The sequence below is a fragment of the Pseudophryne corroboree genome, chromosome 4 (assembly GCF_028390025.1).
Source record: "Pseudophryne corroboree isolate aPseCor3 chromosome 4, aPseCor3.hap2, whole genome shotgun sequence".
NCBI lineage: Eukaryota > Metazoa > Chordata > Amphibia > Anura > Myobatrachidae > Pseudophryne > Pseudophryne corroboree.
The window spans coordinates 374,982,974-375,007,423 of record NC_086447.1 but is presented as its reverse complement, the minus strand read 5'-3'; the positions used below and the strand labels follow the sequence as shown (position 1 = coordinate 375,007,423).

The window sequence follows — 24,450 nt, the reverse complement described above, 5'->3', positions numbered from 1 at the left end:
GTAAATTTTAATAAGGAAGTAATGTACACTTTAGAACACTGTTAGTTATTGGTTGTAATATGTGTGCTGTATTAAAGTGACTTTCCAATACCTATTCTTTTATGCAGTTTTATTATAAACAATAATCATTGAAAAAAGTTAGTTGAATTAGTTGTTTTACACTCACCTTGTTTATTTTCCATTTTAAAGACCTAACATGCACTGTATTTTGTATCACATAGTACTATTCCTATCAGCACATATAATATGTCAATTCTTCTGTACAAATATTATTAATATACATTGCACTTCTAAAGTGGAAGTGATTATCCAAGATAGAGGAGGAATACAGATTTCTCAGTTTCATGTCTACATCTATATGATTTACTGTATAAAGTGGAAATAATCTCATAATACTGGTAAAATATGAAATTTCTTCACTGCTCATCTCCACAGCACAATTATTGTTCTCATCTATTCATTTTTCTATTTGTGTCTAATGCATGTGTTGCTGATAATATATCTCCCCATTCTCCTGTCACTCTGCTTATTCTGCAGTATGTCTTTCTGTGTCTCTCTTTCCATTCCCTCTGTACTCATCCTTTCCCCCACCTCTCTCTCTCTCTCTCTCTCTCTCTCTCTCTCTCTCTCTCTCTCTCTCCCCTCTCTGCTGCTCATCCTCTCCCCTCTCTCCTGGGTGGGTCCAGGCTGAGTCAGGATGCTGTGTCTGAGTGTGTCGGGGTGGGGGGGAGCCCGGAGTCCCCGCTGCGCCCCGCTGGGCTATTCAATGTTGTTAACAGACACTTTCCTCGGGCTGAGACCCCGCTGAGCGACTCATCAACTCCCTGAGTGACTGCAATATACTTCGGCAAGATTGGAGAAGGGGCCGGGGCGGGGGGGCTTTGTTTGCTAGCAGCGCCCCCGCCTATAAATCCAGCTCTTGACCCACTCAGCTATCAGAAGATACATCTGCTACAGGACTGTGCCCTCTGGCTGGGTGACCTGGTGCAAGGAAGCTTGCTCTCTATAGGAAGAGTGGCACTGAGTGACTGGCACAGGGCAGTGAGAAGTTTCCTAGAATTACATGATAGGCACTGAGCAGACTGACAGGTAGTGGGAAAAGGGGGCACAAGGTACCGGATTGTTTTTTTGGGCGACCATGGAGAGGACTAGTGCCTGTCTCCTCCTGCTGACTCTCTGGATATTGGCTGCTGATGCTTCTCGTCGCAAAATCCTTCTACCCATCAAACCTGAGCAGGATCCTATGCCGTCCAAGTTACAAATAGGTGAGTAAGTGCTCAGGGTAGTCAGCAGGTGACGAGGTGCAGTGGCTGAGGTGCTGTCTCCGGCTGGGGCAGGACCCTCCATTGGCTATAGCAGCTGATGCACGACCTGTGTATTGCACATACCAGTGCTCTCTGGGCCAGTTGTCCCTCTCTGTGGCTGAGTAATAGGTGGGGAAGAAGGGCTATTACTGCAGGGATGAGACTGGGGGAATCCTCTGTCACAGTAATCGCACACATAGGAAGAGAATTGCTTATTAGTTGCAATGAGAGAATGTTTATGTAACTCAGACCCATGTTACACTCAGCTCATCAGCTGCCAGAGCTCACTCACTCATGCCCCAGTCAGATATTTGGGGTTAAAGTTAAAAAAATAAATGCAATATTGCTGTGTAAAATAGCTAAATGCCAGCTGGCTAGCAGTACCAGGTACACTGATCTCCTTCTCCATTTATATGAACCACTTTTGGATAATATAACTTTTTTGTGTGCATAGGAATTTAGCATATATATTGTTAGAGCCAGGCTTCTCCATATTGTTTGCTCACTGGTTTTCTCTGTCAAAGACCAGCTTTAGGCAACATGTGGTAGAGCTACAAGCCCCAAAGACCTCATACTGGCCGGTTTGTTGGGACCTGTTGTTCCATAGCAGCTGGAAAGCCACCTATGTATACACAATGCTGTTACTCAGCTGTTTTGCCAAGTTGGCTGCCTGCTCCTGTTGTTTGTTTGTTTTGTATGGCATAGAAGTTGCTCTGTATGCATGCTCTGTATGCATGTGTTTATTAGTTGCCCCTGCTCTGCCCAGCTGTTCATATAGTCTGTGGATCGGGATGGCCATGCAGGGGTTAGAAGTAGAGGTTTGTGGATGCAGTTGGAGCAGAATTTGTCTGGTTACAGTTGCTCGGAATCAGCGTCTGGCTCGGACACATTCTTCTCACACACCCGCAACCTCTGGCAGGAATCAGTGGAGCACAAAACAGCCAACAGCTGCACCAACCTCACTGTAATATATTCCAGAAGGGACAAGCGGCAAAGTACATATTCTCCTAGATTCTACGCTGAAGAGATGGGACTCTGACATGCACTCTATACTTCTCTTGTTTCCATATAGGTTGTCATCTTGGTGATAAAACATACTCCCTGGAGGATACTTGGCATCCAGACCTAGGAAAACCGTTTGGGGTGGCCTACTGTGTGGTGTGCCGTTGTGAGGTGGTAAGTACTGATTTGGAGGATACTTTAGTTTGATGCAATTGAATAAGAGGGGGGATATTGTATAAACATATAGGTAGTACATTGAGAATACCAAGGATTCCAGTGTTGGGATATGGACAAACTGAAAATAAATCAAGGTATCCAGTACTTTAAAGGTAGAATTTGTAAACGAAGTAGAGCAGGCTACAGAGAGTAGAGATGTATGTCTACAGGTAGATGAAGAAATAAACAGTGCTCATCCATTAGGAAAATAATCTGTATGGTTATTCAGAAGTAGAAAGCAGACTATGCTTTGATTGATTGCTAATTACTAGATGCATAATGAATTAGAAGGACAGTAGGAGCAGGCAGTAATGTGTTAAAAGAAAGTCTTTGTTTTGTATACTAGTGGCCTCAGTTTGTGAGCAATTAGTGAGTGGTAATAGGAAGAGGTGCTCTGTCATTATAAACGTATTATCCCCTGTTTAAAGACAGTCTGAACTGTAAATACAAGACAAGAATGCAGAACATCATCCCTTTTCCTCCTCTGCTTGGTGTCTTTTTTTAGTTCACGTTCATGTTTAGGAAATAAAATGAAGTGGCACGTTTGTCAAATTTCTTGTTTTTCTCATTTAGCAGCGTAACCGTTGGGGAAAAGAATCTGGGAAGATCAGTTGTAAAAGTGTCAAGAACCACTGCCCAACACCCACCTGTGCTCATCCTGTTGAATTCCCGGGCCAGTGTTGTCGGGTTTGCCCCAAGAGTAAGAACTCAATAGTTTTCTGTCTTCCTTTACTGTATGTGCAGTTTGTTCTCCACTCTCGTCTTTATGTCCCTGTGTTTCTCATCATATTCATGCTTTAATTATACTGTTTTATTTGTGTTGTGTACCATGTACTGTTCTAGCCCTTTCTTTTCTTGCCAACTTGTAGAACTCTTTCTTTTTTTCAATTTTTTCCTTTATTTTTCATGCAGCTCCTCCTCCCCCTCTTCCTGTGAAGAAATCCGAATTTATTTTTGACGAGTTTGAGTATTTCCAAGAAAAGGATGATGATCTTTATAATGATCGCTCCTACCTGAGCTCTGATGATGTCAGTGTGGGGGAAAGCCGAACAGGTAAGATTTTCCGTCCTGGCACGAAATGTACTCATATAGATGGTCTGATTTTTATTTTTACTAAGTTTGTTTTATGAAATAAATAGGCATGACAGTCTTGTTGAAACCATCTTTAAAACAGCTTTTATTTATTAACAAAGGGGGCGTGACCTAGGGACAGAGCCAAATTCTCACAATAGCTAGGGACAGGGATCAAAACCTCTGCATTAACTGTTTCATGGCCAATTTAGTCAAATCATACTGTTATTTACTAGTTTCTTATTGTGAGTTGTGATAATGTGGATATAGTAATACTTTTTAGCAGGGTATGACAACTGAGCGACGGGCAAGCGGGCCGGTGGTCGGGACGATTCACTTCATCCTGGACCATGCTAGATTGCCTGTACACACTGCCCGGTGTAACGACAGCACAACATCTCATTCCGTCCTTCATTAGCATGCATAGTGCTGTATTTGATATCTTTTGATTGATTGTCCATTTTGGTCATCCAAAAGATCTTGTATGCGACCCGCAGGAGCATGCAATCGGGTATACACACTAAATGATCTGCCCGATTTGTCATCCAATCTGACAAATCGTGCCAATATTGTTTAGGTGTGTACCCGACCTAAGGTTTCTGGGAGCCCCAGGGCAACTAATTTGCTGGGACCCTTACCAATAAAATTGTCAAAATGATATGCAGCCTATGTTATTAAAAAGTATAATGTGTAAATACTCCCAGCATGAAACACACTGTAGTGCCCTCATTTCACGTTATGCCACACAGAAACCCCAGTTCACACATGCCGCAGTGCACCTACGTTGGTGATGTAGTTATATGTGGGGTCCTTCAAGTATGTGGGTGCCCCCAGGTGACTGCCCCAGTGCCCCTGTTATTAATTTGGGTCTGATGCAATAAAATATATGTGTTATTTTGTTTGCACATCTTCCCTTAGTAGGTTGTGTCATGTTGGATTTGTGTTCATGTTTTAACAGAATATGTAGCCTTTTTGACTGCTTCCAGCCGTGCTTGGCCTCCAATCAACAATGGTCTCGCCAAAGCTAAATTTAATTTGCAACGTACCAATTTACTGTTCTCAGTCACATACAAAGGGTAAGAATATATCTGCATACTCCTGTTTGTTTTTCTCATCTATCTTTATTTCTCTGTTGTACTCACATATTATTTATTCTGCAGTTTTGATTTTGTTATTCGTTCACTTTGACTACACCTGCATTGTAGCTCAGCTTGTCGCACATAGGTCAGTTCTGCCAATTATGGTAGGCTGTACATTGCAATTTTTCCCGCACTCTTCTATTGGGTACTAGGCTAAACTAGTATTTACCAGTCAAGCTCTAAAGTCCTCCCATCTCACACCGATCATCTGTCCCCTTCCTATTGTGACTTAAGCCTTTTTTACTTATGGTGCCTTGAGTGTGTATTTTCGTTCACCTGCTTATACATGATTACCATAACTATCTACTGTTGTCGTGTGACTTCACACTCTTTTTCTTACATCTACACTATGCGCATTGCTCTTACTTGATGTTATATTTCCAATATTAAGGATGGATAGCTTTTCCCGTGTTCGGTTCTCAGACTCTGACGGCACTGTGCTGTTTGAACACCCTGTGCACAGAGTAGGATACCCACCAAGTGACACAGTAAGTAAAGATCCCATCCTTTATGTAGTTTGTTTCTGTTGTTCTTCCTTACTCTAATGAGACTCTATTTCTCCAGATCTGTGGTATATGGAGGTCAATGCCTCGCTCTTCTTTACACCTTCTACGTTTGGGACATATTCTTGTTACCTTGGTGACCACAACTCTTTCAGAGCCTGAAATATCTGGCAAGATTGTCCGTCACAAAGCTCTATTTTCAGGTACTGGCACAGTAAGCAAGCATGTTTATAATAGGTGATAATGTTGTTCAAACAAGATATAATGTAAAACAATTTAAAAAATAATAATAACGGAACACAGAGTACAGGTCAGATAGATACTATATTTCTGAGATGTAATACACATGGTACCAGGGAGACAGTAATATCTAAATAAATATAATTTTAATTGTTTTGTCTTATTTACAACAGAGTCATTTAGTGCCCTCCTAACACCAGAAAACCCAGAGGAATCATTTCATCGAGGTCTTGCAATGCTGACACTTAGTGATGTGGATGACAATCTACACTTCATCCTTATGCTCAGGGGAATACAAGGAGGAGAACAAGGTGAGAATTAAAGGGAAATCAGGTAGAAGCAGGGTTATTTGCAGGCTGCGTGTTTGCCAGTGCAGTCAGAGATCCAGAAATCAGTTATACAGGGAAGAGTTCATATTTATTAACTCCTTCAGAAACGGAAGTCTATGACCAGGCCAATTTTTAATCTTGTGCACTGTACCTGTTGTATAAAGAATTGATTTTCAGTTTATCATTCTGCTCAAGAATGTATTGTTTTTCCATTGTTTTTTTGCCACTTATAGAGATTTATTTTTTCCCCACATATTTTATTTTGGACAGTTAGCCAGGGAATATTCTATAAATCCATAATTTTTCCTAAAGCTGCGTTTACTTATCCAAATTAATCTCAGAAATTTACACAAAATTACATGGATTCCAAATATGTGTACTTTTAATCAAGGTTCTAGGGTGTTATTTTATTATAATTAAGTTTGTCTTTCACACTTTTTGTAGTCATATTATTACTAGAACCAGGATAACGATAAGAGACTCCTATAGGTCTCTGCTATTTTCTTTCACTAATAAATCCAATGCATCCAGAATCTGTTATTAGCTGCAAATAGCATGGATCTAATAGTAATACAGAGGCATTCCGAGTTGATCGCTCGCTAGCTGTTTTTAGCAGCCGTGCAAATGCTAAGCCGCCGCCCTCTGGGAGTGTATCTTAGCTTAGCAGAAGTGCGAACGAAAGGATCGCAGAGCGACTACAAAAAAAAATTGTGCAGTTTCAGAGTAGCTCCAGACCTACTCCTAGCTTGCGATCACTTCAGACTGTTTAGTTCCGGATTTGACGTCACAAACAAGCCCTGCGTTCGGCCAGCCATGCCTGCGTTTTTTCTGGCACGCCTGCGTTTTTTCGATCACTCCATGAAAACGGTCAGTTGACACCCAGAAAAGCCCCCTTCCTGTCAATCACTCTGTGGCCAGCAGTGCGACTGAAAAGCTTCGCTAGACCTTGTGTGAAACTACTTCGGCCATTGTAATAGTACGTCGCGCATGTGCATTATGCCGCATACGCATATGCAGAAGTGCCATTTTTTTGCATAATCGCTGCGCAGCGAACATTTTCAGCTAGCGATCAACTCGGAATGACCCCCACTGTACCTTGCATGGGTAAATTACCAATACTAATTGGATACAGCCCAAAATGTTCAATGGTGATATTTCAAAATTGTCAAAATCATAACTGGACATTTTAATGGTGACATCTCACTATCACTTTGCTGTTTTTAAAGACTATGGTGCTAGGAATGAAAGGGTCTCTTGTGCCATCACTGCACCTGGTAGATGTAATTGACAATAGTGATGGGGAGTGGGGCTTCATGCAGAGGCTCACTTCCCTCAACTTTATTATTACATTTAGTAATGTCAGTCTGCACTATGCCAATGGTAGAGGTGACATTTTAAAACACCATTATGCATTATAGGGGTTGAGATCTATAAGCTACTGTACCACAGTCAGTTTGGTGGAAACTATTCTGGTGTATGAGAACATCCTCTTTTTTGGTACTGCACCAGAATGTGATTGTTCTGTCAACGTTTGGTTGGAAAAGGGGAACAATTTAATAACATGATGAAAAATACAACAGATCTGCACTAAAAGGGAATTATGTGGAAACCTGTAGAGTGAGGCTATGCTGCAGAACTTGGATAGCAATTTCCAGAGAACTGTGACTAGTGACAATTAGGAAAGGAATAAATAGGAAGTGAGGTGACAAAAGGACTTTGGAGAAAAGTGTTGGAATATTATTTAATATGTTTTGATGTTTCTTTCCCATTACAGATAAGATTCCAATAACTGTGCAAATCTTACATCAGAATCATGTAATACGGGAGCTATATGCCAATATTAGCATACAGGTGAGTCATACAGGCTTCATTACTGACGGTGTAGCATGACCACTGTTAGGGCCTCATGTAATAGCCTGTGAAATGTACTCATGGGTGGGATTCTGTTGAGTTTGCCCGTATTTGTAAAGTGGAAATAATTTGAAAGGCGACACAGGTTGGCTTTGCCTTTTAAACTTACCAGGATCCTGCCCATGCCTGCATCTCGCAGGCTATTACTAAAAGCCCTTGCTGTCTATAGGGCTGATTCAGAGATGGACATTATTGTCACCCCCGCAGTATGTATGCAGTGGCCCTATGACAATATGCAAAGGCTGCAGGAGGCTTCAGATGTAAATAGGCGCCTCCCGCTGGCTTATGTGATCTGCTGCTGTGTCCGAAGATGCAGCGTCGGATCATCTGTGTGACCATCGGACATGTGAGTATCCGCCAGGTTACTCAGGATGTCTGGCAAATTCACGTTGCCAATGTCAGTGAAGCTGCATCTAAGGATGCAGCCACTGACTCTGGCACACCCAGAAGATATGGCCGACAGGCCCCCGTTTTCTGGAACACTGCTCGTCGTTGCTTCTAAACACAGGCATGTTAATCATGCTGCGGCTTTTGGGGCACTGCGACCGACATTGCAGAAATAGATTTGTACATTTGCAGTGCAGCTCCTGTGCATACGCTGATCTGCAAACATTGGACATATACCTGTACGTGAATAACTAATTTATGGAAATATCTGAATCAGGCCCTATATGTGTGACAGATTTGTAGCATTTCATAGACCCATTAATACAGGTGGTTTTTGCAGTAGTTCCCCCATGTGTTTCTTATACTTATTATATGTTCCCTTTTTCTGTTTGCTTCCAATACAGGAGCCAGATTTTGCAGAGGTTTTGCCAGATCTCTCCAGCCGTGAGATGCAGTGGCTTGCCCAGGGACAATTAAAGATTGCAGTGCTGACAGAGGGGAGACATGAGCAGCACATATCAGGTGTCATCACTGTCAGGAAGTCATGTGACAGTAAGTGAAACACTTCCCTTTGTACAGCTAATTCTACTTTCTAGTATGGTTAGACTATCTTGGAGATTACACGAGATGCTACCGGCTTAATTGTATTGTTAGCAGAAATGGCCTGGAGGACCAACAATAATGGAGTGTACCTGGTCAAAAAAGTATCCTCCTATGACTGGATATGAGCCATTCACATCTATGCTAGAGACACAGCCTATATCACTAAGGTCACCCTGATATTTACAAACCTCCCAGCTGACTGCTTTAAATAATGCAGTTTGAGTGGGTTTATCTTCTTTTTAGGCAAATGCAAGCAAAGTGTTACTTTGAATGTGAACAAGGGCTACTTTGCTGTACTTTAAGGTTTGCTGCTGAAAAACAGAGAGCAGCTACTGCTGCGTACACTCTTAATATACAAGTTTTCCATCAACGCATTGTCTACCTTCTCTACTAGGGTACACATTTGCTATAGGGCACAGCTGTACAGTAAAGCTGTTTAGCTAGCGTTGGGTATGGGATGCCGGCGGCTGGGATCCCGGTGGTCAGCATACCAACACCAGGATCCCGGATGCCAGAATGCTGGCAGCAGGGAGAGCGCTAGCAAGCCCTTTGCGGGCTTGCCACGCTGCGGGCTCAGTGGCTCGTTGCACTTGCCACAGGTTCTATTCCCACTCTATGGGTTTCATGGACACCCACCAGTGGGAATAGCCCTTGTTAGCCGGTATTCCAGCTGTCAGCATTGTCATTGGTCAGGATTCAGGTGTCGGTATCCTGACTGCTGGGATCCCGACTGCCGGCAATGTAACTGTATCCCCATAGCTTGTGTAGAACAGTGACATGTATAAATGTAAGCAGCTAAATGCACATTTTAATAATTTATACCTCAGTCCTGCAGAGTGTGATGTCAGGAGGTGATGCTTTGAACCCCACAAAGACTGGATCAGTGGGCTCAGCCACCATCACCCTACATGACAATGGAACACTGGAGTATCAGGTACAGTGTGTGAATATTTTCTTGGGACCCTATCTCTACTTATATTCATGTCCAGTTCTGCTTGGGGATGTATTTTCTCACGTAGTTATGACATCCATTATAATACATGACCTGTATTTACAGCTTCAAGTTGCTGGTATTATGAGTGCAGTGACAGCAGTAACCTTAGAGACTAAACCTCGCAGAAAGATCCGTCGAAATATTCTACATGATCTTACAAAGGACTACCATGATGGAAAGGTAAGAGGATGAAGGGATTCAGGGGGTGATTCCGAGTTGATTGCACGGTAGCAGTTTTTTGCAGCTGTGCGATCAGATAGTCGCCACCCATAGGGGAGTGTATTTTAGCATAGCAAGTGTGCGATTGCTTGTGCAGGGGAGCTGTGCAAAAAGTTTTTGTGCAGTTTCTGAGTAGCTCTGAACTTAGCCATTGCGATCACTTCAGCCTGTCTGGTCCCGGAACTGACGTCAGACTCCCGCCCTGCAAACGCCTGGACACGCCTGCGTTTTCCACGGCACTCCCAGAAAACGGTCAGTTGCCACCCAGAAACACCTTATTGCTGTCAATCACCTTGCGATCGCCACTGCGATTGCGTTCTTTGTAAGGTCCCACACTGCCCGGCGTTTCCTAACACCGGGCAGCGACGTGCCTGCGCATTGCAGTCACAGGGCATGCGCAGTTCAGACCCGATCACACCGCTGCGAAAAACTGCAGCGTGCGATCGGGTCGTAATGGGAGTAATACTTTGAAGGAAAAGTTACAAAAGAGAACAGGGTTTAAGAAAATATTTTAAATATGCAAAACGTGGTTATCTTGGGCTATGTATTGTCATATAATAAAAAAGGAGAACGTTAGAATACTGTTAGCACTATCGTTTATGAAGTGAGTCAACATGCTGCACAGTACAGAAGACGTACGCACACTAGTTCTCACTACAATGCTCTGCAAACTGTAAATAGAGGGACTTGAATATTGACAAGTGATGAGTGCCCAGTATCAACACGTATAACATTCTATACCATTTGTTTGCTTCTCCAAAACAGGCTTGGGGGCTGTGGACAGGCGCCAATGCTCGAGACTTGCATATGCTGCTTCAGAGTGAACTGTTCTTTAACATAATCACAAAGGATTTCCAAGAAGGAGAACTGAGGGGGCAGATTACACCTTTACTATACAGCGGGCTGTGGGCGAGACATGAGGGTGAGATTTAAAGCATATATGCAACTATATATATATATATATTGTACAGGCTCAGTTCTTGTAGAGGTTATTTGTCAGTGGAGGACCGCACAAACTGCCACTGGGCTCAAAATAATGAAATCTCGGCTTATCCATTCTCCTTTACTCCGCTCTTTAGACGTTTCTCCCCATGTTCTATTCTCATTATTCCCTTCCCTATCACATTTTCTCTTTTCCTCCTTTACTTTCACAGATCTCATAATCTGTTCTTCACAAACTGAGGTGGGGCATGACATGGGATCTGTCTAGGATAAACTGTTTGCTTGTTTCTTAATTCAAAACATACCTTCTGCCTTCGTCCTGAGACTTTTATCTGCTCCGTATTTAATGTGTGTTATTCTCTTTTTGCAGAGTTTCCAATACCTTTGGCTGGCCAGTTTGTGTCACCACCTCTGAGGACAGGGTCGGCAGGTCATGCCTGGGTATCTCTAGATGAGCATTGCCACCTACATTATCAGATTGTGGTGACTGGACTGGGGCGTGCTGAGGATGCTACACTGAATGCACACTTGCATGGCTTTGCTGAGCTGGGTGAAGTCAGTGAGAGCTCTCATGGACACAAGAGGCTACTGAAAGGTTTCTATGGATCAGAGGTGAGATTGGAGTTATGAGAAGTAAGGAACTGGGAAGGAGAGCGTAAAGGCTATTTGCTAAAGTGCAAAAAGTGTGTTCCCTGCAGAGCATATGCTATGTACACCTGCTTAGTGCATGTGCACCCATCTATTTATGAAGAGGCACATACAGTAGGGTCGTGAGTCAAGGCAACAGCAGTTTTACACCTTCTGATAGGATCTTCTGGGCAGATAGAGGATGTTCCATTGCTGTTTATTAATGAGGCATACTGTGCATCTATATAGAGAAAAATAGTTTTCTCAGTGGTACAAAATCACTGAAATGGGCTGGAAAAGCTTGGAGGAGACTTGTGAAAGGCTGCACTCCTATTTATCATGAGCTGCAAAGCACTTTGGGCCTATTTCAGCATGGATCGCAATTCAGAGAATTAGCAAATTAAGCCATTATCGAACAACTGCGCATGCGTAGTGTTCGCATTACGCAGGCGCGAGGAGTAATAGCGACAGAAAATGCGCACAGATCGTAATCGCAATGTAGCCGCTGTTTGACTGACAGGAAGCTGGCGTTTCTGGGCAGAAACCTGCCGTTTTCTGGGTGTGTCAGAAGAAATACAGGCGTGCCCAGCGGGTTTTGGGGAGGGTCTCTGACGTCATCGCAGACCACTTCCAGGCAGTCTCAGTTGCAGATTAGTTGCAGTCTCAGAACTACTTACATTTGCTCAGATGGCAAAAATTCTTCAGTTTTCCGGAAATTGCGTATGCATCTGCGAATGGATAGCAATTGCATGGTGCGTTTTTTCTTCCTGTCAGGGTGGCACCTTTTTACTCGCAGCAACTGCAATTTCTTAGAATAATGATCCATGCTGAATTAGGCCCCTTGTCCACACAAAGGGAGTTCAGTTTAACACATCCCGCAGAAGTGGACAAAAGCCTTCAGTTGTTACTTTCAGTGGGTGCACTTTATATGGGAATGTGCATATCCAGAAGTAAACAGATGTACAGTACACTGCCTAATGTCCAAACAGTCGCACATAATTAACGTAAAACATAATTCAGGCAGTAATAAGCAGTACTTTAGAAGAAACCCTTAAAAAAAAAATGAATGCAAGCAGTGGTCCCAGTGTGTTAGGAGAGACATGTTCACTATGTATCATTTCTGGTTTTACCTGCAATAGAGGGGACAACAGTATTTCATGGGGCAATTTCTAATGATGTGGTGTGCACTTATGGATCCGCAGGGTGGACAGACAGACACGTTTGCTGAATTAGAAAGACTGCGCGTGTACATTCAGCCTGTAAAACATATGTTTCACATTACGTGTGGGAAGTACTATAGAAAATTCCTTCATTTGTTTCTGAATATAGCAGTAATGAATTAGAAAATAGTCTGCAATAACATTACCATAAACATGACTGGAAGTCTTTATATCACGAGACTTATCTGCTATCCTCTATAGTCTTATCAGTTCGGAAAAATCATACAGCAAGTTTGTTCTGTTTCTGGTAACTTTATTTTTATATTAAGTAATAAATAACACACCTCACCTTTCATTTTAACAGGCTCAGGGTAGTGTTAAGGACCTTGACCTAGAACTGTTCAGTCACCTGAACAGAGGAACAGCATTCATTCAAGTGAGCACAAAGTTAAACCCACGTGGAGAGATACGGGGTCGGGTGAGTAATTTGGACTTATGGATATACGCTAAGTGTTATTACATATGGCAGCTGAAGAACTTGAGAGCACATTTCAATATTCAGTTACATTTCATTTTACACCTTATGAAGGTTCTCTCAGTAACCATCTAAGCCAGTGGTAGCCAACCCTGGTCCTCAAGAGCTACCAACAGTTCACGTTTTCCAGCTCACCCAGCAGGTGCACAGGTGCAGTCATTACTCACTGACATTTCAAAAGATCCACAGGTGGATCTAATTACTTAACTCTATATTCTGTGAGGAGACCTGGAAAACGTTAACTGTTGGTAGCTCTCGAGGACCAGGGTTGGCTACCCCTGGTCTAAACCTAGATTAAATTAAGTCAAGGGGATGTGAAGATGTTGTAAATATTGACCTGTCAATACAAAGCACGTTTGTTTAATACATTATGGCTCTTGCATTGCTTCTATACTACAGGTGCACATTCCGAACAGTTGTGAGTCTGGAGGTGTGACCCTTTCTCCTGAGGAGTCTGAGCGTGATTCAGTGGAGAAGAATAACCAACGTAACACAGAAGAACTCCGCAAGGATCCCAGATCTTGCTATTTTGAAGGCAAACTGAGAGCTCATGGAGCCAGATGGGCTCCTGACTATGACAGGAAGTGTTCTGAATGCATCTGTCAGGTGAGGAGTGACCTAAAACAGTATATGTAACGTCATGTATAGCAGGCTTTCCCAACCACGGTCCTCAAGGCACACCAACAGTGCAGCTTTTAGTGATATCCAGGCTTCAGCATACATGGTTAAATCAAAATAACTGAGCTACTAATTAAGTCACCTGTGCTGCAACCTGGATATCACTAAAACCTGCACTGTTAGTGTGCCTTGAGGGCCGTGGTTTGGAATGCCTGATGTAGAGTGTGCCATTGGAGACATTGCAAGGTGTATAATACCTCCCAACATGACCCTCTCCAGGATGGACAAAATGCTCTGCTTCTGGCTTTTTCTCTTAATTTATGATTACCGACACGTGCTGAACAGGTTAATGGATAAGAAAGGTGTTTCACTACAGGTGATGCCAATCATAAAGTAAGAGGGAAGTCCAGGAGCAGAGCATTCTGTCCCTCCTGGAGAGGGTCATGTTGGGAGGTATGATGTATACTGTATGTGTGACTTGATTGTGATACAGCAGACTGACAGCGCTTTTTACTTTACTGAAGTGCACACCCATTTGTGTATACACTTACCTGTGTCGGCTCATATGGCTACATTCATTCTAACCTTTGTATTTCTGCTTACACGGAGAGGCTTTATAACCTATCATTATTATTTATAGCCAGAATACATTATTGTATGCTGTTGTTAGTTATGGAGAGACATGCTTTCTTCTATGTGGGATAAATAGTGACTGTAAACATACATTCTATTAAAGATAGGATTGGGCGAATAATGCGGTGTACTTACTTTTTCTCCCATGACTTGGTGATTACAAAGTTATTGCTAATTATGTACTGATATGTGAAAAACACAGATTTGAAGAAGATGTACATTTCCTTCACACAACTAAGTCATCCAAGGCACCTAACATACATTAGACTAGCAGTAATATCATGACTTTCCCGTTATCAGTGTGCATGGAATTAGTCTTGTAAAGTAATATTAAAAATAATGTGTATCATTTAAGTTTTGTACTTTTTGTATATGGATAGCATAATTCATAAGTGTAGTAATTCTGTATATTTAAGTTTTAGACCACAATCGGGCTGTTCTAATTGCCTGTGTTATTTCTCTCTCAGAAGCGCACAGTGATCTGTGACCCCATAGTGTGCCAACCTCTGAACTGCACCCAGCTTGTCCACTTGCCTGACCAGTGCTGTCCAGTGTGTGAAGGTAAGTCGTCTGCCAAGAATCAGGAGCCAGTCTTACATTCCTCTGGTAATTTAGAGATTACATAGAAAAGAGAAATATTTGACATATGGTGTAGGGAGCGTTACAGTCTTCCATGTGGCACAAATAAGAGCCATATAACAAAAGAGCATGAAGATGAGGCTACGGGAAAAGCACATCTCAAACATTTTTAAAATGATGTAGAGCTGCCTGTAGCTCTTGCAATCTGTGTAAGATTGCATTTTGAATATCACAATTTGGCGTGAGGTTTCGTCTGTTCTTTTTGTTCTGTATTAATATTTCCCCTTATTGTTTCTAGAGAAAAAAGAAAACCGAGAAGTAAAAAAACAAGGAAGACCTCAAAGTGAAGGTAAGACATGATTTACCTCCTTACATTTCCACTGTGTAGTGTAAAAGTCTCCCTTTTTTTTCCCATGCTATGATTTCAGGTCCCTGACTTTCCATAATAAGTCTTGTACTCTCTTTAAGGTTGTTACTTTAATGGCTTATGGAGAGCAGCTGGCACACGTTGGCATCCAGTGGTTGAACCGTTTGGTCTTGTTCTATGTGCAACTTGTTCCTGCAAGGTGAGAGTTATCATCATCCCTTGTTTACTACCTACTGAATTCTGCTTCAGCTCCACTAATCCATTTATTTCTTTACCAGAGTTCCTCCCAGGACCTACACTGTGTGAGAGAGACCTGCCCACGACTTACCTGTGCCAACCCCATCCGTGCCAATCCAATGGACTGCTGCAAAAAATGTCCAGGTGAGAGAAAATGAGAGCGGGCATATACTACAATGCACCAAATGCTAAATATATACTTTAAATGGCAGTTTGAAGTGATGGAGGTACATGAAAAGATACAAGTAAAATTGTTATGATGAATTCGTATTTATTAGACTGCGTTCTCCTTTGCAGTTGAAGAGCAAAACCCCTTGGAGTTGGCGGACAGAATGCAATCAGATGAACCACGGCAGTGCAAAGTTATGGGTCAACTGTATTCAAACAATAAGAGGTGGCACCCAACACTGCCGACACATGGTGTGGTGAAATGTGTCACCTGCATTTGTGTGGTAAGTGAGGAATATGGTAGAGAATGAGCAGGACAGCCTTAGATATTGCACCCTAACAGTCCAAGTTTTAAGTACAGGATAATTTCAGCCCTGTAGTGATGTGAAGACGCGGCCGGCATCATTACATCACTGGAGTCCGCGGCCAATCACAGATGGATTGGGGAGTGGCTTTGCAGCCATTCCCTCGCCGTCACTGCTGCCAGAACCTACCGCGGACACGCCAGACCAAACCCACCCACCCCCCCTTGCTATTGTGCTGACCCCGCCGCGAACCCCCTCCCTGGCGATGTGCCAGACCCGCCGCGGATCCCCGGAAACCTCCCCTGCTGACGCGGACCCCTGCTAACGATCCAGACCCGCTGCGGACCCCCGGGATCCATCCGGATATCAGCTATTCTGCTATCCGGAAAAATCCCACATCCGGAATGCTCTTGGTCCCAAGCATTCTGGATATTGGATACTCAACCTGTATATCCATGCTTGGCCACAGGTAATTTAAGTAGTGCCTCAGTCAGTTTGATTTACCCATCTGTACTGAGCCATGGATATACTAAAAACCTGGACCGTTGGGGTGCCTTGAGGACCGCATTTGACTAAACTGTGGGCTATGGCGTTAGAATCGTGACATAGAAATTGTCAGACAATAATTAGAAGAAAGCAAAGCATTTCCAGGTTAAGATGATGGGAGAGAAAAAGTGAATGCTAATGATTTGGAGAGGTGGACAGAAGCCATTGAAGTACCGCTGTACAGGAACAAGGTGTGACTTGTATGTATCTTTCCCAGGATGGTGTTCCTCAATGTGAAAAACAGAAATGGAAGTGCACTGACCCTGAATGTAGCGTGAGTGGAAAGCCTGACAGCATTTGCTGCAGCGAGTGCCAAGGTGAGTTGGCAATACTGCAAATCCTCTGTACTAGGCTGCTGTGTAGCTGTGTTTTTCACTCTTTGCACCTTAGTTTCATTATATTAAGCTAATAACCACCTTGTTTCGCACGCAGCTGATAGCCATGATGAAGAGGAAAAATTCAAAACAGACGAGCCTGTGAGCACATGGAGCTATTAGATATGTGAGAAAAAGACTGTTGGAGAGTAAAAATCATTATGAAAACTTCACGACAAGCGCAAGATTCTGATGTCATAACTCCCTATGGCATCTCCGTCTCAAGACAATTGCAGGACTCGATATTGTCTTTACTCTCCTGACTATAAAGTGTGATGACTGTTACAGAACTCTGTGATGTCATAACTTCCCTTGTCTACTATATGTCATGACGACTACAGTGATGTCATCATTTCCCTGCTATTATTACAAGACAAGTGCAGGACTCTGTGGAACTTTGCTGGATTCTGTGATGCAATAACTGTTCTTGGCTACATTATGTCACGGCAGCTACAGAATGATTTAATGTCCTAGCTTTCCCGACTTCTTCCTATCATAACAACTGCAGATAGAACTCTTTGCTGTCATAACTCCAACTGGCAACTCCTTAACATAATAACTGCAGAACTGTTTGGTGCCATAGCTCCCAGTACTTTGTTTTGCTTGTCACAGTGAGGACATGGGATGTGGAACGTGCAAGCCAGAACATAAAATATGACCCCCCGAGATGCTTTCACATATTAGCTTTTCTGTCTGATAGGAGCAACTCCAAGTCCAGTCACCCCAGGGAAAAGTCAGTTCCTACAATGAGCCAGGAACCAACACATATTGCTGGAAGATTCTCTGCAGATGTAATGCATGCACATGCTCAGTGCTCCGCAGGCACGGCTTCAGAGTTATTAAATATTTGAAAGAGTTGGATGAAAAGTTATGTGACAAGCAAAGGTTCATTGTGGATGTGGGACGAACTGTATATATATACGTACACACTAAATGTGGGTATATATATAGTGAATGTAGGAACATACACATGTATTTGTCTTGTTTTATTTTTCAACACTTTGAAGAACTTGTATTATTTATAGTGTTTTCAGTGGATGCAGCCACTGTGCAAATTAATTATTAATTTTGAATGTATTTATTGAAGTGAAATAAACTGCAGAAACTGTTCCACCTATACTTATGGCTCTGTTTATTATAGTCTATTGCATGTGCCAAGGAAGAGGGACAGAATATAGTAATGAATATACTAGCATAGGCAGTTGTAGGGTAACAGAATAAAATATCTGGTGAAAGGTATAATTAATATGCAGAGATCGGAAACATGATCAACATCTAATGACAAAAGAAGTTTATCCTTTGTGTCATGATGTCAGAACTGTTCACTAACTGAATTCTGTGGTCACCATGATCTTCAAGATTCCTCTTCATTACTGTACACATGTTGATTGATTCCGGTGTGGTAGCACAAGGTGTGGCTGATGCTGACACAAACTTTGTACCTCTTTACCTCTCAGATAGTGGGACATTGCTGGAGGGAACCTTTTGATGTATAAGGTGTTTTCCTCCTCCGTGCCCTGATTGGCTGCTTCATACTTTCTTTTATAAGTGCCTGTTGTGGACCTGGGTGCTCTTTCTGGGGCTGCTGACACTGCCTTGGCTTTCATTTTTATTTTTTGCATACTTTTCTTGGCATCCCTCAGCAGTTACTGAAAATGCTAGGAGTGGACTAAGGATATGTTTTCTCTTGTATCACTGGCTGCTTACATGGGATCCAGACCATGCTCTGGACATGGGAGCTTAACTGCTCTTCTTCAGTGGGGAGTCAAAACAACACATGATCAGCACAGGTTGTGGAGGGGAGAGTTAAGGGCACTGATTTATATCGGACTCCAATATATAAAGGGCACCCAATTTAGAGAGAATGGGGGGTCTCCACTTTAAAAGTTTGAGGCCCATTAGTGCTTTCTGTCTAATGTTCAGTAATGATCACTAAGCAATGTTACCCAGCACTAGGGAAAACAGATGTCCTGTACAGACTTGGGGGTCACTTTAGTTTGAGTGACGGGAGTCTCCTCTTTCAAATGATGAGTCATCTAATTATCTAATAATTGTCAGATAATGGTATGTAATAGAGTCTGAGTTCACTGGACATTCACTCTGACGTTTTTTTAAAGGGGCAATCCTTTACAAAGACTGCCCCTTTGAAACACGTCCGAGTTCGGCCGGCAACCTGCACGTGCGGACCCTGTTGCATCCCTCCCATTGACTTAAACAGCAAACCCATTAAAAAAATTAGGCTTAATAAACTTAAAAAAACTAGGCCTATTATTCCTAAACATAGTTAGAGTATTAAATGTATTATTCTTTTCAACTGCAGATGTTTTTGTGAAAAGCTATACATAGAAACCTGGTGGTCCCAATATATTTTAACTGTTAGTTAATGCTGATGCAAGAACGGTAAAGTATTTATTTGTGGTGTTTATTTAAAAAAATCACGTTTTTGGTTCACTTTCTTCAAATTTTAATAACACATTTTTGCCCATTTTATTTTAAAAAAATGACGCTTTAGAATGAGCTAAAAGATTAACGATAGTTTCTGAAAATACAAAGTCTATAGTTCAAAAAAGTGTGGGCACTGCATATAAAATCATTGATATTGATGTTGGAATGTGATGAGTGCAAATGTCATAAAATTACCTTGGAACATGGGTGGGAAAACCATCAGCAGTGAAGGGGTTATACCTTTCCCGGTGGACCACAAACGGTTGGGATTGTTTTCTAACCTCTCTCTGGTACAGAAGGCACACGGGTCATTCTGATCCACTCTCATTTTTATATCCCTGACTGTCGCTGCAGACTGTGATCAACAGCATGAGTAGGGGGAATACATGCTATCCATGGACATCAAGGAAGCCTAGATGCATTGTAGTGGCGTCAGTCTCTCATCGGTTTTGCGGAGCAGTCGTAACAGTTTCAGTTCAGTACCCATACCTTTGGCTGGTCCACCGTGCCCAGAGTTTTTACTAAGCTTATGGCGGTCATGGCCACTTTACTCCTGGGCCAGGGGAGTGACAACCATCCCCCATTTATTTTGTTTTTGAATAAAACTTTTTCTTTATTGGAACAATATAGGGAAATGCGGTGCAATGCAGACATTGTCAAACAAAACGAAAAACATAGTGACAGACAAAGTAATGTACAAAAGGTTAATGAAACCAGAGATGCAAGAGCTGAGAACAAAGCAGATAAACAATAGCAATTAATCAGATAATAATAAATGGAAATAAATATCATGTCTTCCCAGAAGTTGCACATCATTCCTTGTTTAGATGACCTCATAATCGAGAAAGTTCCCCCAGCCATGTTGCTAGACCATGTAACTTACATCACATGATTTAAGGTTGGATCATAAATTTTGCCAACTCCAACCTGATCCAATCCCAGAGGACACTTTTTCTGGTGATGCTTTTCAAAATCAAGCTACCTTTCTCAGGACAAAATCCCTTCCTTACAGGGACTTATCAGGACGCTTTTGGCAAAAGTTAATGTCTGCAAAATGGTATTGGACAATACTAGGCTGTTTGTCCAGTTCTGTTTGTGGTAGATCTCACAAAGTGGAACAAATTCCATGTGCAGCTGTTCAGAGAATCAGCCTCTCACCGAGAGTGTGCCAGTCACTCCATTGGCACATACGGAGTGAAAACCTCAAAAACATTCCAGGGCTGTTAGACACCAGTATAATAGACTCTCATGATAAGAGCGCTAAGCTGTGTTCAACACTCTGACAGTGGCTCTGTCTCTACTTAGGAGTCAAGCTGTGAATATTCAATCAGACAATGCACCAGAAATGACTATGCTGTGAGGGAAACTATCCAATTCATGCAGTGAGCCAAGCAAAATGTTCATGCCATTGCAGAGGTGTTCCCCAGTAGCAGGAACTGTCCTCTTGGGAGTGGTCTCTCCATATGGACCTATGGATGTCTTTCAACAGCTGATGCACTGTTAAGGTCAGTCACACGTGGATATAATGGCTTCTTGGCTGTACCACAAGGAGGACAGCTTCTGCAGATGTGAGGCAGATCAACGCCATGGTGGTTCCTTGGCAATTTGCTTTTACTTGTTAACTAATGTAACCATGTTGCAGAGAGTATAAAAAAATGAGCCTGTATCATCCTTGTGATGCTGGTGTAAAGCATTGCACACACTCATTTGCAGCACCTTTCCCTGCAATTGGACCTGCTCAGCCAGGGTCCCTACTGGCAATAAACCTTACCTCATCTGGCTTTAATGGAATGGCTACTGAGACCGTGGGCCTCAATTATGCAGTTGTGCAGAGCGCCAACCTGGTCATTGGTGCACACATTCACAATACTATAGCTATAGATTTTCTTAGATTCAATAGGGGACACTGGATGTCCTTCTTATTATTACTTATTTATTCACTCTTTGCTTCATGAAAGGCTACTACACAGCCAACGGGACCATCTGAAACCTGAAGTCTACAAACATCGACCAAGAAGTATTAATGAACTGAAGGCTGCCGTACACCAATAATTGATGATATCATATACAAAACCAATTGAAAAAAACTATATTACATGCGCTTTTAGATTATGTACTAAACTTTTGAATAGCATTTACCATGCCTTTTTTGTTAACCTTTAAAATCTGGGAGGTTTTATTTAGAGATGAGCGCCGGAAATTTTTCGGGTTTTGTGTTTTGGTTTTGGGTTCGGTTCCGCGGCCGTGTTTTGGGTTCGACCGCGTTTTGGCAAAACCTCACCGAATTTTTTTTGTCGGATTCGGGTGTGTTTTGGATTCGGGTGTTTTTTTCAAAAAACCCTAAAAAACAGCTTAAATCATAGAATTTGGGGGTAATTTTGATCCCAAAGTATTATTAACCTCAAAAAACATAATTTACACTCATTTTCAGCCTATTCTGAACACATCACACCTCACAATATTATTTTTAGTCCTAAAATTTGCACCGAGGTCGCTGTGTGAGTAAGATAAGCGACCCTAGTGGCCGACACAAACACCGGGCCCATCTAGGAGTGGCACTGCAGTGTCACGCAGGATGTCCCTTCCAAAAAACCCTCCCCAAACAGCACATGACGCAAAGAAAAAAAGAGGCGCAATGAGGTAGCTGTGTGAGTAAGATTAGCGACCCTAGTGGCCGACACAAACACCGGGCCCATCTAGGAGTGGCACTGCAGTGTCACGCAGGATGTCCCTTCCAAAAAACCCTCCCCAAACAGCACATGACGCAAAGAAAAAAAGAGGCGCAATGAGGTAGCTGACTGTGTGAGAAAGATAAGCGACCCTAGTGGCCGACACAAACACCGGGCCCATCTAGGAGTGGCACTGCAGTGTCACGCAGGATGTCCCTTCCAAAAAACCCTCCCCAAACAGCACATGACGCAAAGAAAAAAAGAGGCGCAATGAGGTAGCTGACTGTGTGAGAAAGATAAGCGACCCTAGTGGCCGACACAAACACCGGGCCCATCTAGGAGTGGCACTGCAGTGTCACGCAGGATGTCCCTTCCAAAAAACCCTCCCCAAACAGCACATGACGCAAAGAAAAAAAGAGGCGCAATGAGGTAGCTGACTGTGTGAGAAAGATAAGCGACCCTAGTGGCCGACACAAACACCGGGCCCATCTAGGAGTGGCACTGCAGTGTCACGCAGGATGTCCCTTCCAAAAAACCCTCCCCAAACAGCACATGACGCAAAGAAAAAAAGAGGCGCAATGAGGTAGCTGACTGTGTGAGAAAGATAAGCGACCCTAGTGGCCGACACAAACACCGGGCCCATCTAGGAGTGGCACTGCAGTGTCACGCAGGATGTCCCTTCCAAAAAACCCTCCCCAAACAGCACATGACGCAAAGAAAAAAAGAGGCGCAATGAGGTAGCTGTGTGAGAAAGATAAGCGACCCTAGTGGCCGACACAAACACCGGGCCCATCTAGGAGTGGCACTGCAGTGTCACGCAGGATGTCCCTTCCAAAAAACCCTCCCCAAACAGCACATGACGCAAAGAAAAATAAAAGAAAAAAGAGGTGCAAGATGGAATTGTCCTTGGGCCCTTCCCACCCACCCTTATGTTGTATAAACAAAACAGGACATGCACACTTTAACCAACCCATCATTTCAGTGACAGGGTCTGCCACACGACTGTGACTGAAATGACGGGTTGGTTTGGACCCCCACCAAAAAAGAAGCAATTAATCTCTCCTTGCACAAACTGGCTCTACAGAGGCAAGATGTCCACCTCATCATCATCCTCCGATATATCACCGTGTACATCCCCCTCCTCACAGATTATCAATTCGTCCCCACTGGAATCCACCATGTCAGCTCCCTGTGTACTTTGTGGAGGCAATTGCTGCTGGTCAATGTCTCCGCGGAGGAATTGATTATAATTCATTTTAATGAACATCATCTTCTCCACATTTTCTGGATGTAACCTCGTACGCCGATTGCTGACAAGGTGAGCGGCGGCACTAAACACTCTTTCGGAGTACACACTTGTGGGAGGGCAACTTAGGTAGAATAAAGCCAGTTTGTGCAAGGGCCTCCAAATTGCCTCTTTTTCCTGCCAGTATAAGTACGGACTGTGTGACGTGCCTACTTGGATGCGGTCACTCATATAATCCTCCACCATTCTATCAATGGTGATAGAATCATATGCAGTGACAGTAGACGACATGTCCGTAATGGTTGTCAGGTCCTTCAGTCCGGACCAGATGTCAGCATCAGCAGTCGCTCCAGACTGCCCTGCATCACCGCCAGCGGGTGGGCTCGGAATTCTGAGCCTTTTCCTCGCAGCCCCAGTTGCGGGAGAATGTGAAGGAGGAGATGTTGACAGGTCGCGTTCCGCTTGACTTGACAATTTTCTCACCAGCAGGTCTTTGAAACCCAGCAGACTTGTGTGCGCCGGAAAGAGAGATCCAAGGTAGGTTTTAAATCTAGGATCGAGCACGGTGGCCAAAATGTAGTGCTCTGATTTCAACAGATTGACCACCCGTGAATCCTTGTTAAGCGAATTAAGGGCTCCATCCACAAGTCCCACATGCCTAGCGGAATCGCTCTGTCTTAGCTCCTCCTTCAATGTCTCCAGCTTCTTCTGCAAAAGCCTGATGAGGGGAATGACCTGACTCAGGCTGGCAGTGTCTGAACTGACTTCACGTGTGGCAAGTTCAAAAGGTTGCAGAACCTTGCACAACGTTGAAATCATTCTCCACTGCGCTTGAGACAGGTGCATTCCACCTCCTATATCGTGGTCAGTTGTATAGGCTTGAATGGCCTTTTGCTGCTCCTCCAACCTCTGAAGCATATAGAGGGTTGAATTCCACCTCGTTACCACCTCCTGCTTCAGATGATGGCAGGGCAGGTTCAGGCGTTTTTGGTGGTGCTCCAGTCTTCTGTACGTGCTGCCTGTACGCCGAAAGTGTCCCGCAATTTTTCTGGCCACCGACAGCATCTCTTGCACGCCCCTG

General features: G+C 43.2%; 1 protein-coding gene across 1 annotated transcript; it reads left to right on the top strand.

The window, feature by feature from the left end:
• The first annotated feature begins 687 nt into the window (after window positions 1-687).
• Window positions 688-18,118, top strand: CHRD (chordin). Its single transcript, XM_063916644.1, has 23 exons — window positions 688-1,265; window positions 2,377-2,480; window positions 3,096-3,222; window positions 3,435-3,575; window positions 4,552-4,669; window positions 5,124-5,220; window positions 5,297-5,438; window positions 5,649-5,786; window positions 7,579-7,655; window positions 8,507-8,654; window positions 9,533-9,639; window positions 9,763-9,879; window positions 10,684-10,840; window positions 11,231-11,472; window positions 13,012-13,125; window positions 13,582-13,788; window positions 14,901-14,994; window positions 15,311-15,361; window positions 15,481-15,578; window positions 15,658-15,760; window positions 15,914-16,068; window positions 16,853-16,952; window positions 17,068-18,118. Exons 1-23 carry the CDS (start codon window positions 1,139-1,141, stop codon window positions 17,130-17,132), a joined length of 2,829 nt encoding a protein of 942 aa, XP_063772714.1. The 5' UTR covers window positions 688-1,138; the 3' UTR covers window positions 17,133-18,118.
• Window positions 18,119-24,450: the final 6,332 nt, after the last annotated feature.

Excerpts from the sequence above, each read along its gene's own strand:
- CHRD (XM_063916644.1), top strand. The coding sequence starts at position 1,139 with ATGGAGAGGACTAGTGCCTGTCTCCTCCTGCTGACTCTCTGGATATTG. Across the intron at positions 5,787-7,578 it reads AATACAAGGAGGAGAACAAG|ATAAGATTCCAATAACTGTG; the intron begins GTGAGAATTAAA and ends TTCCCATTACAG. Across the intron at positions 7,656-8,506 it reads ATGCCAATATTAGCATACAG|GAGCCAGATTTTGCAGAGGT; the intron begins GTGAGTCATACA and ends CTTCCAATACAG.